Here is a 17330-nt window from a genome sequence, read left to right as displayed (position 1 = left end):
GAATTAAAGTTACTTGTACCACCTTAAATTGGCCTCCTTATGCATATGCGTTACACTTTAATTATATGATTATATACTATTTTTTTCTAAAGGCTCCCTGCCTCATTCAGAGTCCAAGTTGAATGGTGCTCACTGAATAGGTAGCCATTAAATATTTTTTTTTACCCTTATTCATGCCTCTTAAGAATAGGTAGTAAAGAAGAGCGACTGGAGGGAGTCTACTCTGCTTGGTATTCTTGGTCATAAAAGGTATGGACTTAAGGCTCTCTTCCATAAGTTATCACTCCTTGCATCATTAGGACCATAGCCATGGTAAAGTTCTTCCTGCTAAGCATATAGCAGCCACTGCTGGAAACATATACAAGGAAGAGAAACTATGCTGCCTGTGACAGAGTAGCCTGCCCCTTAAAGGCAGTAGTCCCTAGAGGTCAACCAACCTCACCAAGAGGCATGGCCCTTTTAGGGTTTGAAAGGTTCAATATAAGGACCTTAGGAGGATATGGCTAGAAAGGAAGAGATCCTGGGAATGAATGGTGCTTGGGAGGAAATCCTGCCACTGTATCTTTAAGGGGCTTAGGGGAGGACCCTTGCAAAGATGGAGTGGCAAAGCTCCCCTCGTCACCCAATCAACCAGTTGGGAATTAGCTGGGAGATAGGGAGTAGCATATATGCTGCCTTTTACTACCTCATAACAAGGCAGACACCAGTAGTAGAAGATGAGCTACTGATCCCCTGAGCCTGAGGGCTAATTAGGGAAAATGCCAGCTGAGAGAGGAACTGGCTAAGGCCCTCCAGAGCCCTAAATTACAACCCAGATCCAGGAGAGCTGGGAATTTCTTGTTTAAAGAGAGGGATAATAAGTGGTTGAATTTCCCAGCTCCAGGAAGAGGGCTGGGGCTCCTACTGTAAGCAGAGAGACAGACTGAACGGTAACTGAGGGGATTGGGAACAGAGTTCAGAGGGTGGGCTTCAGAGGAAACCCTGAAAGCCAGAAGAACCTTTTTATTTGCGACTTTTGTTATGGACTATTTTCACAAGGTTTTATAATAAACCAGCCCAGGGAGGGTATTACTGAGTCAAGAGACCTTGAGGTTCAGTTACTGGGTTGCTGAGAGGGAAAACTGAGGAGGGAGCACCTGAAATGCCACCCTTTGCCTAAGGGGGCAGTGCAGGGAAGTAATGTCCTGGGACACTCCTGTCAAGTTGGCATGACTCCAGTGGGTTCCGTCTGGTAAGGGACATAACTTGGTAGTAAACATAGTTATCCACATAAACTAAATAGCAAAAAGACAAGATATTCTAAGGATGTTTGACATTTTTGACCAGTACAAGATGCCCTGGGGCAGAAAAGTAATTAAAATTGTCATAAGTGCAAGTGGAGTTGGGGTGGGGGGGGGGATTTTTGTTCCTTTTGTGAAATAAAATTTGAAAATTGAACATAAGTTATGAAAGTCCTTTTTTCATGTATGTGTATAAATACATAACACCAAATATATTTTATACATAATAAAACCTACAACACTGTCTCTCCCCCCCGCCCCCCACCCTTTTTTTTTTTTTGGTCTCCATGTCTGTACACAATAAATGATCAGAAAGTAAGAGTTACTACAAAGCTAATACCTCAGTCCTGGTCTTAGTTTCATAGAATATCAGGGTTGGAAGGGACCTCAGGAGGTCATCTAGTCCAACCCCCTGCTCAAATCAGGACCAATCCCCAACTAAATCATCCCAGCCAGGGCTTTGTCAAGCCTGACCTTAAAAACTTCTAAGGAAGGAGATTCCACCACCTCCCTAGGTAATGCATTCCAGTGTTTCACCACGCTCCTAGTGAAAAAGGTTTTCCTAATATCCAACCTGAACCTCCCCCACTGCAACTTGAGACCACTACTCCTTGTTCTGTCATCTGCTACCACTGAAAACAGTCTAGATCCATCCTCTTGGAACCCCCTTTCAAGTAGTTGAAAGCAGCTATCAAATCCCCCCTCATTCTTCTCTTCCGCAGACTAAACAATCCCGGTTCCCTCAGCCTCTCCTCATAAGTCATGTGTTCCAGTCCCCTAACCATTTTTGTTGCCCTCCGCTGGACTCTCTCCAGTTTTTCCACATCCTTCTTGTAGTGTGGGGCCCAAAACTGGACACAGTACTCCAGATGAGGCCTCACTAATGTCGAATAGAGGGCAATGATCACGTCCCTCGATCTGGCAGTGCCCCTACTTATACATCCCAAAATGCCATTGGCCTTCTTGGCAACAAGGGCACACTGTTGACTCATATCCAGCTTCTCGTCCACTGTAACTCCTAGGTCCTTTTCTGCAGAACTGCTGCCAAGCCATTTGGTCCCTAGTCTGTAACGGTGCATGGGATTCTTCCATCCTAAGTGCAGGACTCTGCACTTGTCCTTGTTGAACCTCCATCAGATTTCTTTTGGCCCAATCCTCTAATTTGTCTAGCGCCCTCTGTATCCTATCCTTACCCTCCAACATATCTACCTCTCCTCCCAGTTTAGTGTCATCTGCAAACTTGCTGAGGGTGCAGTCCACGCCATCCTCCAGATCATTTATGAAGATATTGAACAAAACCGGCCCGAGGACCGACCCTTGGGGCACTCCACTTGATACCGGCTGCCAACTAGACATGGAGCCATTGATCACTACCCGTAGAGCCCGACAATCTAGCCAACTTTCTGTCCACCTTATAGTCCATTCATCCAGCCCATACTTCCTTAACTTGCTGGCAAGAATACTGTGGAAGACAATGTCAAAAACTTTGCTAAAGTCAAGGAACATGTCCACTGCTTTCCCCTCATCCACAGAGCCAGTTGTCTCGTCATAGAAGGCAATTAGATTAGTCAGGCATGACTTGCCCTTGGTGAATCCTGATCACTTTTCCTGATGACTGTTCCTGATCACTTTCTCCTCTAAGTGCTTCAGAATTGATTCCTTGAGGACCTGTTCCATGATTTTCCCGGGGACTGAGGTGAGGCTGACTGGCCTGTAGTTCCCAGGATCCTCCTTCTTCCCTTTTTTAAAGATGGGCACTACATTAGCCTGTTTCCAGTCGTCCGGGATTTCCCCCAATCGCCATGAGTTTTCAAAGATAATAGCCAATGGCTCTGCAATCACATCCGCCAACTCCTTTAGTACTCTCGGTTGCAGCGCATCCAGCCCCATGGACTTGTGCTCGTCCAGCTTTTCTAAATAGTCCTGAACCACCTCTTTCTCCACAGAGGGCTGGTCACCTCCTCCCCATATATTGTTACTCCGCATATATTGTTCCATTTTCTAGATATGTCTGACACATCTTAGCGTTTGACTTCAGTTGCAGTAAATAAATGCTCTGCAATTCTAAAAGGCTAAAATTAAGGAAAAAATGAACAAAAATTGTAAGGTAAATCGAATGTGTTTAGACCGGTAGGACATACAGTTACAGGAAATATCCTTGTCTCTGAATTCATGTGGAGGTTGCGAGACTGTCACTTTGATTTCAATCCTATTTTGGGACAGTTAGCTTGTTTGAAATATTATGGCAGAGCTCCCATCAGAAGGCACAGCTGAGAACCTGCCAAAAAGAAAAATGGGGAGGTTTTGAACAGTGGGAGAATGACACTTCCTTATAAACTATACAAGTAAAATCAGTTTTAAATGAATAGATAGAGAACACTAGGAAAAAAAACACGTTGTGAGGATGTGGATATTTGGTTGACAGTGCAACCAAAATGAATATTAAAATTTATGTTTAACACTTTTTGAAAGACAACTTACTGGACTGGACAAGTGTTGAAATGAGAGGTTTTTTTCATAGTTTTTCATAAATTACAGGCCTGAACCTGAAAACACTGTCAAGTATAGTACTTCTGCTGCTGGAAATCAATAGTGCAACTTCTGGTAGTAAGTGCTGACAAGACCAGGATCTAGGTTGTTTTTGTCCATGAAAAGATTAACATTTTGATAAGCTTTATGGCCATTGCCAATTTCTAGTAGAATAGTTATTGTCACAGGAGAGTCCTGGTTTTTTTGGGGGTTTTTTGGACTAAACCATTTACAAAATGATCAGTAACATTTGAGCATTTTCCATCCTTTGTTTTATAGACTCTTTTGTGTGAGAGAGATGGCTTTATTATTTATATTCCCCACCCAATGTTCTAATCTCTCCTCCACTCCATTGCTTGGTTCTCAAAATATTTTTTTTGTGCACCACCAAGAAAGGATATGAAGACTGCAAGTGGTCCACAAAACATTACATTATTTTTTGAAGTGACATCTTATACTAAGCTATGGATAATAACTGTTGTTTTGGTCTGTGTCATGTATTCCCTGTTAATTCCTAATGAAGTCTTAGGGCATCCATCAAGGAGGAATCCTCTGGACCCATACATGGTTGCAATAAGTGGAAGAGAGATGTCTGTTAAAATAAAAGCCCCATAATCCCATTTACTTTTGAGACATGTCACTGGAGTTTGGAAATCCCTGGCAAATTGGGTAGGCTAATCAGGGACCAAAAAATTTTTCCCTACACTCAAGACAGTAGGGATGGTGTGACTTAATTTCCTAGAGTGATGAGAAGTCAAGTTAGGACACTGCAAATGTATCTTGGTGAACTATAGTTTATTCAAGATTAACTGTATACTTTTACGTGACTTTCCAAATCTATAGATTCTGTAAATAACTATCTGAAACTATAGAGACAAGGTGGGTGAGGTAATATTTTATTGGACTAACTTCTGTTGGTGAGAGAAACAATAAAAGATACTACCTCACCCACCTTCTCGCTCTCTTATCCTGGGACCGATGCAGCTACAACACTGCATACAACAATATTTGATACTATGTCATAAGTAGGTGTAATTTGAAAATGTTTGTCATGAGAGCTGCTCAAATTATGGATGAAACTAATTAGATGGGATCCTGTGAAGTCCATAGAAATTGAGGACACTTATCAAGTGGCAATTGAGAGCACTCAGCATCTTCCAGCATTAGGCCCATAGTTTTTGCCTAAATTGTATGACTATACTTCAGATTTAAGAAGTGGACAACAAGAAATCTAATTTCCCCTTGCTCCTCTGACCCTGAACGTAATCAGTAGCTGTCGTTTTAAACTAATCTCAGGCCAGGTCTGAACACAAACTAATTGGAATAACTGCATAGCTTGGGGGGAGGGTGTGAAAAATCCACACGTAGTATGACGTAGTTATACCGACTTAACCCCACATGTAACAGTGCTATGTTGACAGGAGAGCTTCAGAGAGAAATTGTCTTGTTGGCATAGGAGCGTCTTCACTAAAGCACTACAGCAGCATAGCTGCACCAGTGTAGCTGAGCCTCAGTAGCGCTGTACAGGAAGATAAGCCCTTCATTGCATTACTTGAATTCACAAAATGTCACTCTCCCCTGCGCCCTCTTTCTCTCTCCCTCCCCCCCCCCCCCCCCCGACATGTTAACTGGTCACTTCATCTTGAACAGTTCCTTGAAATGTATTAACCACTTATGCTAAACAGTTTTCTCCACCTTTTATTTAACTTGATGATCTGAGTACATTTCCTAGTCCTAAAAAAGAACTCTGTAAGCTCGAAAGCTAATCTTGCTCACCGATAGAAGTTGGTCCAGTAAAAGATAATTACATCCCCCACCTTGTCTCTCTTGAATTCACAAATTCTGTTTTTCTCTGTATGCACTAAAGGCTTTTTTTGTTGTCCTGTGTTGACTAGATCTGAAGACCATTTCATGTTGCATAATAAATTTGGACAGGGTGACCTAGAAAACTAATATCTTCTTGTAGTATAAGGAACTTGACATGAAAAGAACTAAGTAGCTTTTCCAAATGGCAGTAAAACTGACCAGAGTTCCATTAATTTCATGCTGCTGCAGCTGTCAGCATAGGCATTTGAGTTGTTTTAATGCAGACGCCAGAAAACCTCACTACACCAGTTCATGTTTAGAGAAGGTATCTTTGTAACCATAAGAACCAGAAAATTAAAAACAACCAAAAAGCTTACATTCTGTACAGATTTATGGCTTATTGCCAGGGCAAGTTTCTTACATGCTACTAGTGTGTAGATGAGTAAGGTGGGTTTTCTAATAATGTTCCTGAAAGTTTTCTTGCAGAACTTATAACACTCTCTCTTTTTTTATCTAGCTTTTTTGGGAAGCCAGAAGACAAAATTTACTTTGAAAATGGGTAGAAACTACTTTAAATAATATGAGGCCCTAATGCTTTAAAAAAAAAAAAAAAAGTATGTTGCTGCCATATTTGATAATCAGGATTTACAAATGTGAAACAAATTGACTATGTATATATGGAATACTGGGGTTTTTTTTGTTTTTTGTTTTTTTAAAAGACACTTCTGCAATAGCATTGGCGACTGTTTCAGAAAACTTAGATCTGACTTAATTGAATATCCCAAAGTTTTTTAGATGTACAAGTTTTACGTACTTAACTACAATACAGTAGAAGAAATATTTCAATGTAAATTGTTCCTTTAACATGGTTCACAATATTACAGAAAAATGGAAGAAGGGGAAACAATCCGTAATGAATCCTTAAATATAGTAGTATTGATCTCCAACATAGACCAGACTCTATTTAGTAAACACACAATATATCTTTGCTACCCATGGAAAAATCATTGTATTTGAATGTTTATGTAAATTTTAAGAGTTTTTTGCTGTCCCTAAAGGTGTTTCTTTCAGCAAGATCCGAGACACCAGTTCGCTAATGGCCATACAATTGCTGTGAAGTTTTTGGACTACATTCATGGCTGACAAGAATGAAGACCAGAAATGAACTTTTGGAAATAAAACCATAATATGTGTAATTCTGTATTTACCTTTATCCCCAGCCATTCTTGTTCAGCTGTATGCATTTTGATCATTTATCTTTGACTCCATTGTTTTGTTTGGTATGTCCTACTCTTAAACAGGTATGATGTAGGAATGTTAGAACAAAAGCCTTCTACAGACAAAGAAGATTGCTGTCTAAATTAGTTGATCAAGAAATAAATATAGCAGTTGGACCTCAGTTTCAACTCAACCAGTTAAATTGAGCTACAAGGTGTTACCTTGTATCAATATTAGAAAAAGGTTAAGGGTACTTTAGGTTTAGCTAAGACATGCTACCTGAGCCAGATCTAATTTTGACCACTTTTCCTAATCCAGACAAAGCCAGAGACACTGTGGCCCAGATTCTCTGCTGTGCTAAGGAAAAGGAGGGTCTGTCAGAGAAATTGTTCACCACCTTCTGATTACTGGGATTGATCTACAATCTAATGTAGAGTGACCTGTGCAACAGTGACAGCTGGCTGTAGTTCTAAGACTGTACACCATTTGAGCATAGCTGGAGCATAGCATATGCCAACTATACCTGCTCTCGACCCTGACGCACCACCTACATTTGGGTTGAATATGAGTGAGTGGTGCTGGGGGCAGATATATTGGCTTTGTATCAGCTGGGACCTCCCCCACACCAGAGAATTTCCTAGCTGGCCAGATTTAGTCTCTCTGATCTCGGGTGGCACAAAGCCATTAGAATGCAACTGAGCATCTGGCCCAGAAAGTACATGAACAATATGGAGCAGGAGAACATGGTGAAGTGTCTGGTTGGAGCAACGATAATCAAAGCTGCAGAAGCTGTAACAGTAGGTTCTAGTGGAAAACTGACTGACAATAAGATAATATATCTAATTTCCTGTGGAGTGACCGTTTTCCACCAAAAATATTGACCAGCTAGCAAGGAAATAATAATTCTCATTGGTTGTATGATCCTCAATTGACTTCCAGTTAGTTCTGATGCTGTAGGAAATTTACTGTTTGCTAGAATTTTCACTGCAATTGTAGCTGGATTTTTGTGTGAACTTTGATATTTCTCTAATTAGTGTCTTGTTAATGTAGTATCAGATGAAGAGCTAAAGAACAGCTTGTATTAAGTTGTGGACTTTTTAAAGAAATCAGCTGCACTAGACATTGTTTGGTTATCTTTTTTTGCTGGTGAAATGTACATATTTAAACTAAGACGTTCAGTTACAGTACTTCCGGAGTATATGAAAGATTTGGTGGACTGTAGCTTCTAATGTTTCCTTTCAGCTTTGCTGCAGACATGGCTTTCGGTGAAATGTCATTAATGCTTGCTGTCATTTTTCTGGATTCTTCCCACACACTGCATTAGAACACTTAGTACATTTTACAAGATACACTTGGAGTGTGGTAATGATGGGAAATAATCGATCGTTAAAAATACATTCTTCAGATGTGTTTTACAATTTACACTCTCTTGTATAGACTACACTCATGATATTTTCAAGAAACAATGTACTATTTTTTTCTTCTATTAACTTATTCTTGGCTTTGGGAATCCTAACCAGAATAGCAGGGGGATAAAGCTTGAGACTTTAGGATAAAGACTAGGTGGACAAAATATGCTGTATGCATTTTACTTCATCAACCCAGTGTCCGTAGAATAATTTAATCAAATACAAAGGCGAGAGTGTTTGAATTTATGTAGATTAGACAAATGAAATAGCCATATTTCCTAGATCATTTAAATGTTATGACAGCATCAGAAAACCCCCGTTGGGATTGGAGCCCCATTATGCTAGTGTTATACAAGTACAGAAAGAAAAATCCCTGCCCTGAAAGACTTACTATCTAAAGACCCAGATGAAAGGTAGGGGATGAGAGTACCGTGTGCAAGTAAATGAACCTGCTGAAGAGTTGGCATAAGTTTATATGTATTGGGAGGTGGTTTGATTATTTATTTATTTATTTAAATCAGGTAGTGGAAGGGAGGAAGGATATATGAAAAGTCTAGAAGGACAGAGGTAGCATGTTTAGAGCTAATGTTTTATCCTTAAAAGCAAATATGAAATTACCACAGAATGAAGGATCCAGGATTTGTTTTGTTTTGTATTTTTTTGGAGTAATGAGACAAAAGTTTACTTGAAACATCTTTAATTTTATCAAGTAACTTTGCACTTGTACAGCTGCTTGACAACCTTGGTATTTTAATCAAGTCCAGCATATTCCAGGTATTAACTTGCAGCTTGCCTGTTTTGACATGTATGCATGAAGTATTGCTCTTTAGCTATTAGTATAGCTCTATAAATATACCATGATTTTTGTGCACTTAAGATTTTCTTTTCTTGTCAGGAAATACTGCATTACATGACTGTGCAGAATCTGGAAGCTTGGACATCATGAAGATGCTTCTTAAATACTGTGCAAAGATGGAAAAAGATGGCTATGGAATGACTCCCCTTCTGTCAGCCAGTGTGACAGGTCATACAAATATTGTGGACTTCCTGACGCAGCATGTACAGACCAGTAAGGCAGAACGTATCAATGCTTTGGAGCTTTTAGGAGCAACGTTTGTGGACAAAAAAAGAGATCTTCTTGGTGCTTTGAAATACTGGAAAAGAGCTATGGACATGAGGTACAGTGACAGGACTAATATCCTCAGCAAACCTGTGCCACAAACACTAATTATGGCTTATGACTATGCCAAGGAGGTGAATAGTGCAGAAGAGCTAGAAAATCTTATTGCAGACCCTGATGAGATGAGAATGCAAGCACTGTTAATTAGAGAACGTATTCTTGGTCCTTCTCACCCAGATACATCTTATTATATTAGGTACAGAGGTGCAGTCTATGCAGACTCTGGAAACTTTAAACGATGCATCAACCTATGGAAATATGCTTTGGACATGCAGCAAAGCAATTTAGATCCACTGAGCCCTATGACAGCCAGCAGTTTACTGTCATTTGCTGAACTCTTTTCCTTCATGCTACAGGATAGGGCAAAAGGCCTCCTAGGCACCACCGTTACATTTGATGATCTTATGGGAATACTGTGCAAAAGTGTCCTCGAAATAGATCGGGCTATCAAGCAAACTCAGTGTCCACCTGACCAAATACAGCTGAACAAAGCCCTTTCTATCATTTTGCATTTAATTTGCTTGCTGGAAAAAGTTCCTTGCAGTCCAGAACAGGACCATTTTAAAAAGCAAACTATTTACAGGTTTCTTAAACTGCAGCCTAGAGGGAAGAATAACTTCAGCCCACTTCACCTTGCTGTTGATAAGAATACTACATGTGTGGGTCGTTACCCTGTTTGCAAGTTCCCCTCTCTACAAGTTACTGCTATACTGGTGGAATGTGGTGCTGATGTAAATGTCAGAGACTCTGATGATAATAGCCCCTTGCACATTGCTGCACTGAACAACCATCCAGACATCATGAATCTTCTTATCAAGTCAGGTTCACACTTTGACACCACAAACTTGCATAAACAAACTGCTAGTGACTTGCTGGATGAGAAGGAAATGGCAAAAAATTTGATCCAGCCCATAAATCATACTACATTGCAGTGTCTTGCTGCTCGTGTTATAGTGAATCACAGCATATGTTATAAAGGGCACATCCCTGAAAAGCTAGAGAACTTTGTGTTGCTCCATAGATGATAGTATGACAATTGTTGAAGCACGAGTTGGTGACCTTAATTGTTGCTTTCTCAAGCACTGTTGTGATACACCGGCCTTTATTTAGCTTGACCTATCATGTTCTCATTGGCTAAAGCATCATTAGCATCAGATCTGCAGAATTGGCTACCCAGTATTTAATATGAATATGCCATATAATATATTTTGTGGATTATTTAGAAATGTAATGCCATATTTAGACTCTCTTAAAATTGTCCGCCAAAGGCTTGTCTACTCTGGTTTTATTTGCCTGTTGGGTGTTTGGGACTGAGATGAATATTTTTCACTGGTGTCTTTTTACTATTACTGGTATGTGGTTTTTATACAGTTGGAAGGTCATCTTTTTTGTTTTTGCTTGCGCATTTCTACTCAAATTCTCTTTTTCTATGAACTCATTGCTAAACTGAACAAGTTGTATGGACTTGTTAACATTTGCAATTACCATAAGTGCTTTATCTTCTCTATGCACTGGCTTAAACATGACTGTTGTGTGTTAGCATATTTCTATGCAGCAGTTGGCCAACTTCAGTTCAAACATCATTTTTTGCAGTTTTATGGAGCTTTTTCTGAACACTTCCTTCACAGCATGACAATTTTTGGAGCTACGTGTCAATTGTCCAAACTTTTTGGTTTGACTTTTATTCTAGCTGTATCTGAGGTTGCTTTCTTAGTCCTCTTGAAATATGTGCTAAATTTGGGAGAAAAATCTGTTCTTGTTCTCTTGGTAACCCAGTTGAAATTTAAGTCTGTCATTCTGATGCATCATGCAGCAAGGGGAAGAGTCCTTATCATGTACATCTGACTCTTTTCCTCTGCACTAATGTCTTGTTTGTGCTGATTGTGTGACTAGATGTAGAGAATTTGCTCAAATTTTTAACCTCAAACTTAATAATACACTTGAATAAGAAATTAATTGAATGTATGCAGTAGTCTGAAATTACAAATCAATTTCCTTACCTACAAAAGGAACTAAAGCATGTTGGTGGCATGATGCTTGTCAAACCAGGTTTAGACATCTAGTATAATTATATTACCTTGGCAGAGAGCCACTCACTATAATGTATCAAAAATTCCATAGCAGTGTCCCTTTTCTTAATTTTAAATATACCCTTGTAGATAATTTGCATGCATTTTTCATCTCTCGTATTGTCAGCCATACTTAAACACCAGAGGTTGTGGTGTGTACATAACTTCTATTGAAAGTTACCTATTTTTATAATATTTGCACAACTGCGTAGCTATCTCAGCAAAAAGGGCTTTTTCAACTTGATTAGAAATCCGCAAGTGAAGATTCTAAATGAGTAAGATTCAGGTAATTTAATATAATTCAGCACTTTATTGTTGATTCAGAGTGAAACTTATTCAGGCACATTAGCCCTACAAATGTTTTTAAATTGTTCTCAAGAGAAAAAATTCTTTTGGGTTGAGTAGAGTGCAACTTACTGCCAGCTCAATGGTCAAGCACAGTGGACGTCATTTGACTTGGCATTTCTTTTCAGTGATGGTCAGTAACCATACCTAATGTTTTTTTAACTACAGAAATTCAGTGGGTTTTTCTGGACTTTCATCAGATTATGAACTTACAAAGATGATAGCAGAGGAATTTCAAAAGCCAAATTAATGATACTAAGGTGACTTGAACTTAGTGGTTTTCATTTTTTTTTTAATTTGATTTTAAAAAATTTTTGTCTCTGATGTTTCTGAGTTGCATTGGTGATGAGCACATCTTTGACAGTAAGTAAAAAGGCAGTGCTTTCCTTATCTTTTGGCTGTTTAGGTATTCTCTCTCTCCTTCTCTTACTTTGTGAAGGAAAGTGAAGCTGAGTGACTGGGTCACCCTCAGATCATGATGACTTTTAAACAGCCAGCAGTCATGTCAGAAGCACTGTTGTTTATACATATTTCAAAGTTTGAAAACTGCATTAAAATATATTGAAACAAATTTCTCTGTTTTTGTCCCATGGCACATTTGCATTGTTTGTATGAAAAGCAAAGTTGAGTTAATCTCACAAGGATACAATAGTACATTTCTATTCAATTATCTGAATTCTTTGATTTATAATTATTAAAACTCATGGTACACCAATTGTTGATCGTAAGAACAAGTTTCATTACTTCATTTTCTTATTTTCAACATTCTTCCTCTTTCACTTACCATTCTTCAAGAAGATTTAATGAATAACCAACACCACGCTGTAGGAATAAGCCACAATGTGGTTGGAACTCTAACATGGATAATACAAAAAGAGATTCTAGAACATTGTTTTTTGTATTCTAGAATCTGTGCTGCTCTTCATTAATAGTTTACATTTCTAACTTTAAATGGGATAATGGATAGCTATAGTTATTTGGTTGGACCATTTTCTCCAAGAGTTTTACCTTTGAGAGTCCAGAACTGTGATTTTTAAAAATAGGTATACTGTGCTGCTATTCTGGTGCTAACAAAATTTCTGAATTAGAAAACGTACCCATGAGTTTTCTGGCTACAAAAACCTTAGGGAACACATCATTTTTTTTTTTTTAATCTATAGTGATCCAATGAAGGTTGCCAAGTCTTAGTATGAAAGTTTATTCTACTGTTTGCTTTTAAAGAAATGTATGCAAATATCCTAAAGTATGGGAGGGACTAATCTCCTGTGCATGTTTTCCCTGTATATCTACCAATGTACCTCTATCCTGACCTACAGCAAATCTGTTGTTCCAAATTTTGCATGAGGCCACCTAATGAACTTTTATGATCTCTGGGTATTTAAACCTAGGCTTCCAGAGGGTAATGGCTGGCACATTTAAACTTGTCTGCCACTTAGCCGCCAATGTTCACATTATCTTTCTTAATTTTTATTTCTCTTTCAGATTAAAGCAGTCCAGACTCTGTTGGAAGGTAATAAGTTAAGGTGCTGTGGGCTTTTATTGAGCTTGTAAATAAGGCTCTAAACTTAGCTGTCCACCAGCTGAAACAAGGTTCTGATTACTTTTTGTTCTTGGTTGTGTTACTCCTTTAATACTGGGAATGTAGTTATCCTAGTGCAACACAGTGATGCAAAAATGCAGCAGCACTGTTAGCTGGAATTGAGGCATGCTAAGGAACTAAAGGACCTTCAGAACATGATGATTTATTTTCTCTTCTGTCATTATTTACTTAAAACCCTCTTTCTCCTTCCCTCTGTTATCTTCCTGTTACATATTTCTGTAACTGGAATGTACTGTTCCGGAGGTACCAACCCAGTGCCACGTGTGTGTCAAGGACATTACATACAATCTTATGCATTTTTGGGGTACAACACATTTTAAAGTATTTAAACAATCTACAGCATGTTCCTAAGAGGATGAGATACCGATACCCCTAAGAGGCCTGCTTCTTGAGAGATGTGAAGGTGGATTTTTTTATACATATATGCACACACACTCAAAGGATTTTTTTTGTTCTTCATCCCACTCAGAGTTTTCATTGGAATACTTCAGCCAGGGAGATGAAAATTTACAGTGGTGGTATAAAAGTGGTATAAAATGAAACTTTCTTCTTCCCCCCTTGGAATGTTACAGTGAAATTTATATTTCTCTCTCTGTTGTCATCCTAATAGCAAGTACTCTCCATACATTTATGCTATCTTTGGTGGTTCTGACTGCTGTAGTGCACAAAGTAAAGATACTTCTTAAAGCAACAGTGTGGTGGTGTTTCAGCAAATGTAAAAGGTAGGCTTTCTGACATTCAAATTCTAATTTTACGTCAATATAGTGTCTGTGAAAGGGGCTGAACTGAGAGCCATCTGTTTATCTGCAGATAATGTACAGCAGTACTAATGGAAGTTTTACCTCTCTATTCCAGCACTAAACATCTTTCCTGAACTGGAGGACCAAAATATTTGAGGGATAGGGTAATTTTTTTAGTCTTCATCCTTACTCAATCCTTAGTGTCTGATAGCATTTTAAATGGTTTTGTTGTGATACAGACATCCATTCTCTAGCCACTTAAATGAGACAGTCGACTCATTTCATGTAGGTCACCAAATAGCTGACAGATGTTAAATTCCAACCTGGTTTTGAGATATCAATCCCAATCTCTCAGCCATCCAGTCTCATTCCAAACCAAATCTGCAACAGCTCTTGGTAGAAAATATAGGTAAATATTTCCTAGCTTCCAAAACAATCCTCTGTTGAGAACTGCTTTTAAAACTGGATGAACATAAATTATTTCCATTTTTTAAAAAAGAAATGGAATGTCATGGCAGATATTCTCCAAAAGGATAAAATCCTTATTAGGAAAAACATCTGTATCACTTCAGTTTTCATATCAATTGCAAAGTAATAGTGGCTGTGTATGTGACTACTTTATGCTATAAATTTCACTAAATGATTTTTCAAATGTAAGGAGTAGAATGCTGACTGGATTATGTCATTTTGATAAGTGAATATGAAGACATTGTACTAATGTTGATCTTCTTTACTGTAAAGTCAATTGACGGTATGGTAATTGGTATTACAAAGTAATTTTGTGGGAGAAGAGTTGATGGCAGTACATTGTAAATGAGGGGAAGAGATAATCAGATCTAGTTTGAAGGACACTATTTTATACTGTACAAATCACTTGGCTTCTGTAAATGTGAAAATAACTCTTGTATGGATTTGGACCCTTCGCTGATGGCAAAGTGGAAAAGTGATTGTTTACCTGATTTTTAACTCATTTTGTATAAACGTCCCATCGTGTCACAGACTTCCTATGCAGGGCTAGCTCAGTGTATTGAAATACTGCAATTTCTTTTTTACGTGAAGTAATTAAGCTTTAATAGAAATGTAAAAAGGGAATAAACTTTTCTCTGCTCTTAATTTCTTTAGGCTCCAAAATGCAAATTAAAGTAAAATTGTTTCAGAGAACAACTGGCTGAGTCTATATCTGTTTTCTTTAAGGGCTACTATAGCATCCCTAAGAAAGAGGGCATTTTCTATTAAGGTAAGAATGGCTAAACACTGATGCTACAGCTTTCGACATTTCCTCCTGCTGCTATCAATGACTGTATCCAAAAGGGAACTAAACATGCCTGCTGTCTGTAATGGAACTGTTTGAGTTCAGAATACAGGCAGCATGGGAAAAAATAACTTCAAGTTTCCAAAAGACATTGTAGCTGATGGAGAGAAAGTACACAAAATTAACAGACGGTTAATAGTGCCACTTTAAATGTTAAATAATACATCTGCTTATGTTTACAGCATAACCAAACCTAATTAGCAGTTTTCAGAACAAACTTTAGGAAAATTCATAATATGTCACCAAAATCTCGCACCCTAAACATAAACTGGCGTAAAAACATAGATTTGTTTTTCTGTTGCTTGTGATTGGTTGTCATTTCTTACCATTGGCACAACAGTCTTTGTTATGCTTTCAGCCATGTTCAGTGCACCATCTATCTAACTCAAGTGCAGCCTCCTCTGATGTTTTTCCTTTAGCATTTCCCCCTCTCCACCCCTCCCCCCAGGAAAATAAAACATGGTTTTAACATGAGCCAAATAGGAAATATTGAAGTGGAAAACAAAACAAATGTTTATATAAATTGTATTCTTAGCTAGATTGATGATTAGTCTTACGGTCTGATGGATAATGAGAGAACTTATATTAGTAGAAAGAATCTGGAATTGGGTCCTTGCTGCTGCTGGGCCGTGTTTAGTTTATGAGCAACTTGCCACTTCCAGCCTTCCTTGCTACAGCAGACTTTTAGATGGCTGTGCTAATTTGTACAAATCAAAGTTAGAGTTGAAAAATTAGAATTGGATCATGCTGTCAATTCCTTCTGCCAGCGTAGTATGTAGTTACTGATTGGAGGATGTATCAGATATACTGAACATGTCTGTCCTGTGACTTCACTGTAAGACCAGGCTTCCTCAATCTCTAAATTTACTTTTCATTAATTTCACACACATAGTCTCTTGGGAAAAGAAAAAAAAAACAGGAACAAGTATTAATTTTGTTGTTGTTTAGTTCTTATACTGTGCCAGTCACGGTGGTCTCTGAACTGGGGCAGCAGCACTTTTACAGATCATTTTTCTCATGCTGTTGACTCCCAAGTTACTGTGCTCAACTGTGTGTTCTATTTATGCCATGGAATGTAATTGGAAACATGAAATCTGCAGCAACACAAACTCTCCAGAACCACACCATGAGGTTTATCTGCCTGTTTTCCTAAATAAGGTGAAAGAACAATGTACGTCAAGTTTGTCTAGAAATTAATAGTTGCAGACAAGTTGCGAAAGCCTGCTAATCGGGTTGGGGAGAAACAGTGAATTCAAATTTAACTCTGTGAGCTCTGATACTGTTGACACTCACGTTGATGACAACTTCAGTAGGAGTTAGGTTCAGGGAAACACTATGTAATCAGGTTTGTATGGAGTGATGCAAATAAGATGTCTGACCTACTCAAGGATGACAACTCTTCCTTACTTTAACATGCTTAAAGTTGTTATGAAATGGGGCTTGGGAAAGGAAACTCCTCAGTGGCTGACAAAGGTTAAGACTGTGAAGGGTTATGGCTTGAGAAAACATACCTGGCACCTACCATTCTGAACACTAATCATGCTAGTCAACGTGGAAAAATCCTTGTTCCATCACACTCCATCCCAATCTTTGGTCCAGAATGTTCTCCTCCTGCCCCTACCTCTACCCAGGGCTCAGCCCATTTGCAGTATCCAAGAGCTGCAACCCATGTTCCCTCTTAATTTATTTTTCTGTGTATGGAATGAATGAATCCCGCTAAGGAAACTTAAAATGGGTGAGCCCAGTTACTCCTATACCTGATCCCTCCGTCTCTGTCCATCCCTCTCTGTTCCCTCCCCCAAGCTTTTCTGCCGCTTATTTCCCACTCTCCACATTCTCTTC

The 17330-nt window shown here is 38.7% G+C and overlaps 1 protein-coding gene across 3 annotated transcripts in view; it reads left to right on the top strand.

Moving 5' to 3' along the window:
* The window catches only part of FEM1C (fem-1 homolog C), a 32695-nt gene extending 15816 nt beyond the window's left edge, over window positions 1-16879 (top strand). Inside the window, exons 3-5 of one of the 3 annotated variants that reach the window (XR_012159005.1) lie at window positions 9138-12096; window positions 13319-13346; window positions 14047-16877. Coding sequence is in view for 1 of the 3 variants with exons in the window: in XM_073344741.1 (XP_073200842.1) it covers window positions 9138-10447 (1310 nt within the window). In the remaining 2 variants the exon portion in view is untranslated. Of the gene's footprint in view, window positions 1-9137 lie in introns of all 3 variants that reach the window. The other 2 variants (XR_012159006.2, XM_073344741.1) reach the window with 2 other exon arrangements.
* Window positions 16880-17330: the final 451 nt, after the last annotated feature.

This window comes from Lepidochelys kempii, chromosome 5 (assembly GCF_965140285.1).
Source record: "Lepidochelys kempii isolate rLepKem1 chromosome 5, rLepKem1.hap1, whole genome shotgun sequence".
Lineage (NCBI taxonomy): Eukaryota > Metazoa > Chordata > Testudines > Cheloniidae > Lepidochelys > Lepidochelys kempii.
This window is presented reverse-complemented; position numbering and strand designations above follow the sequence as displayed.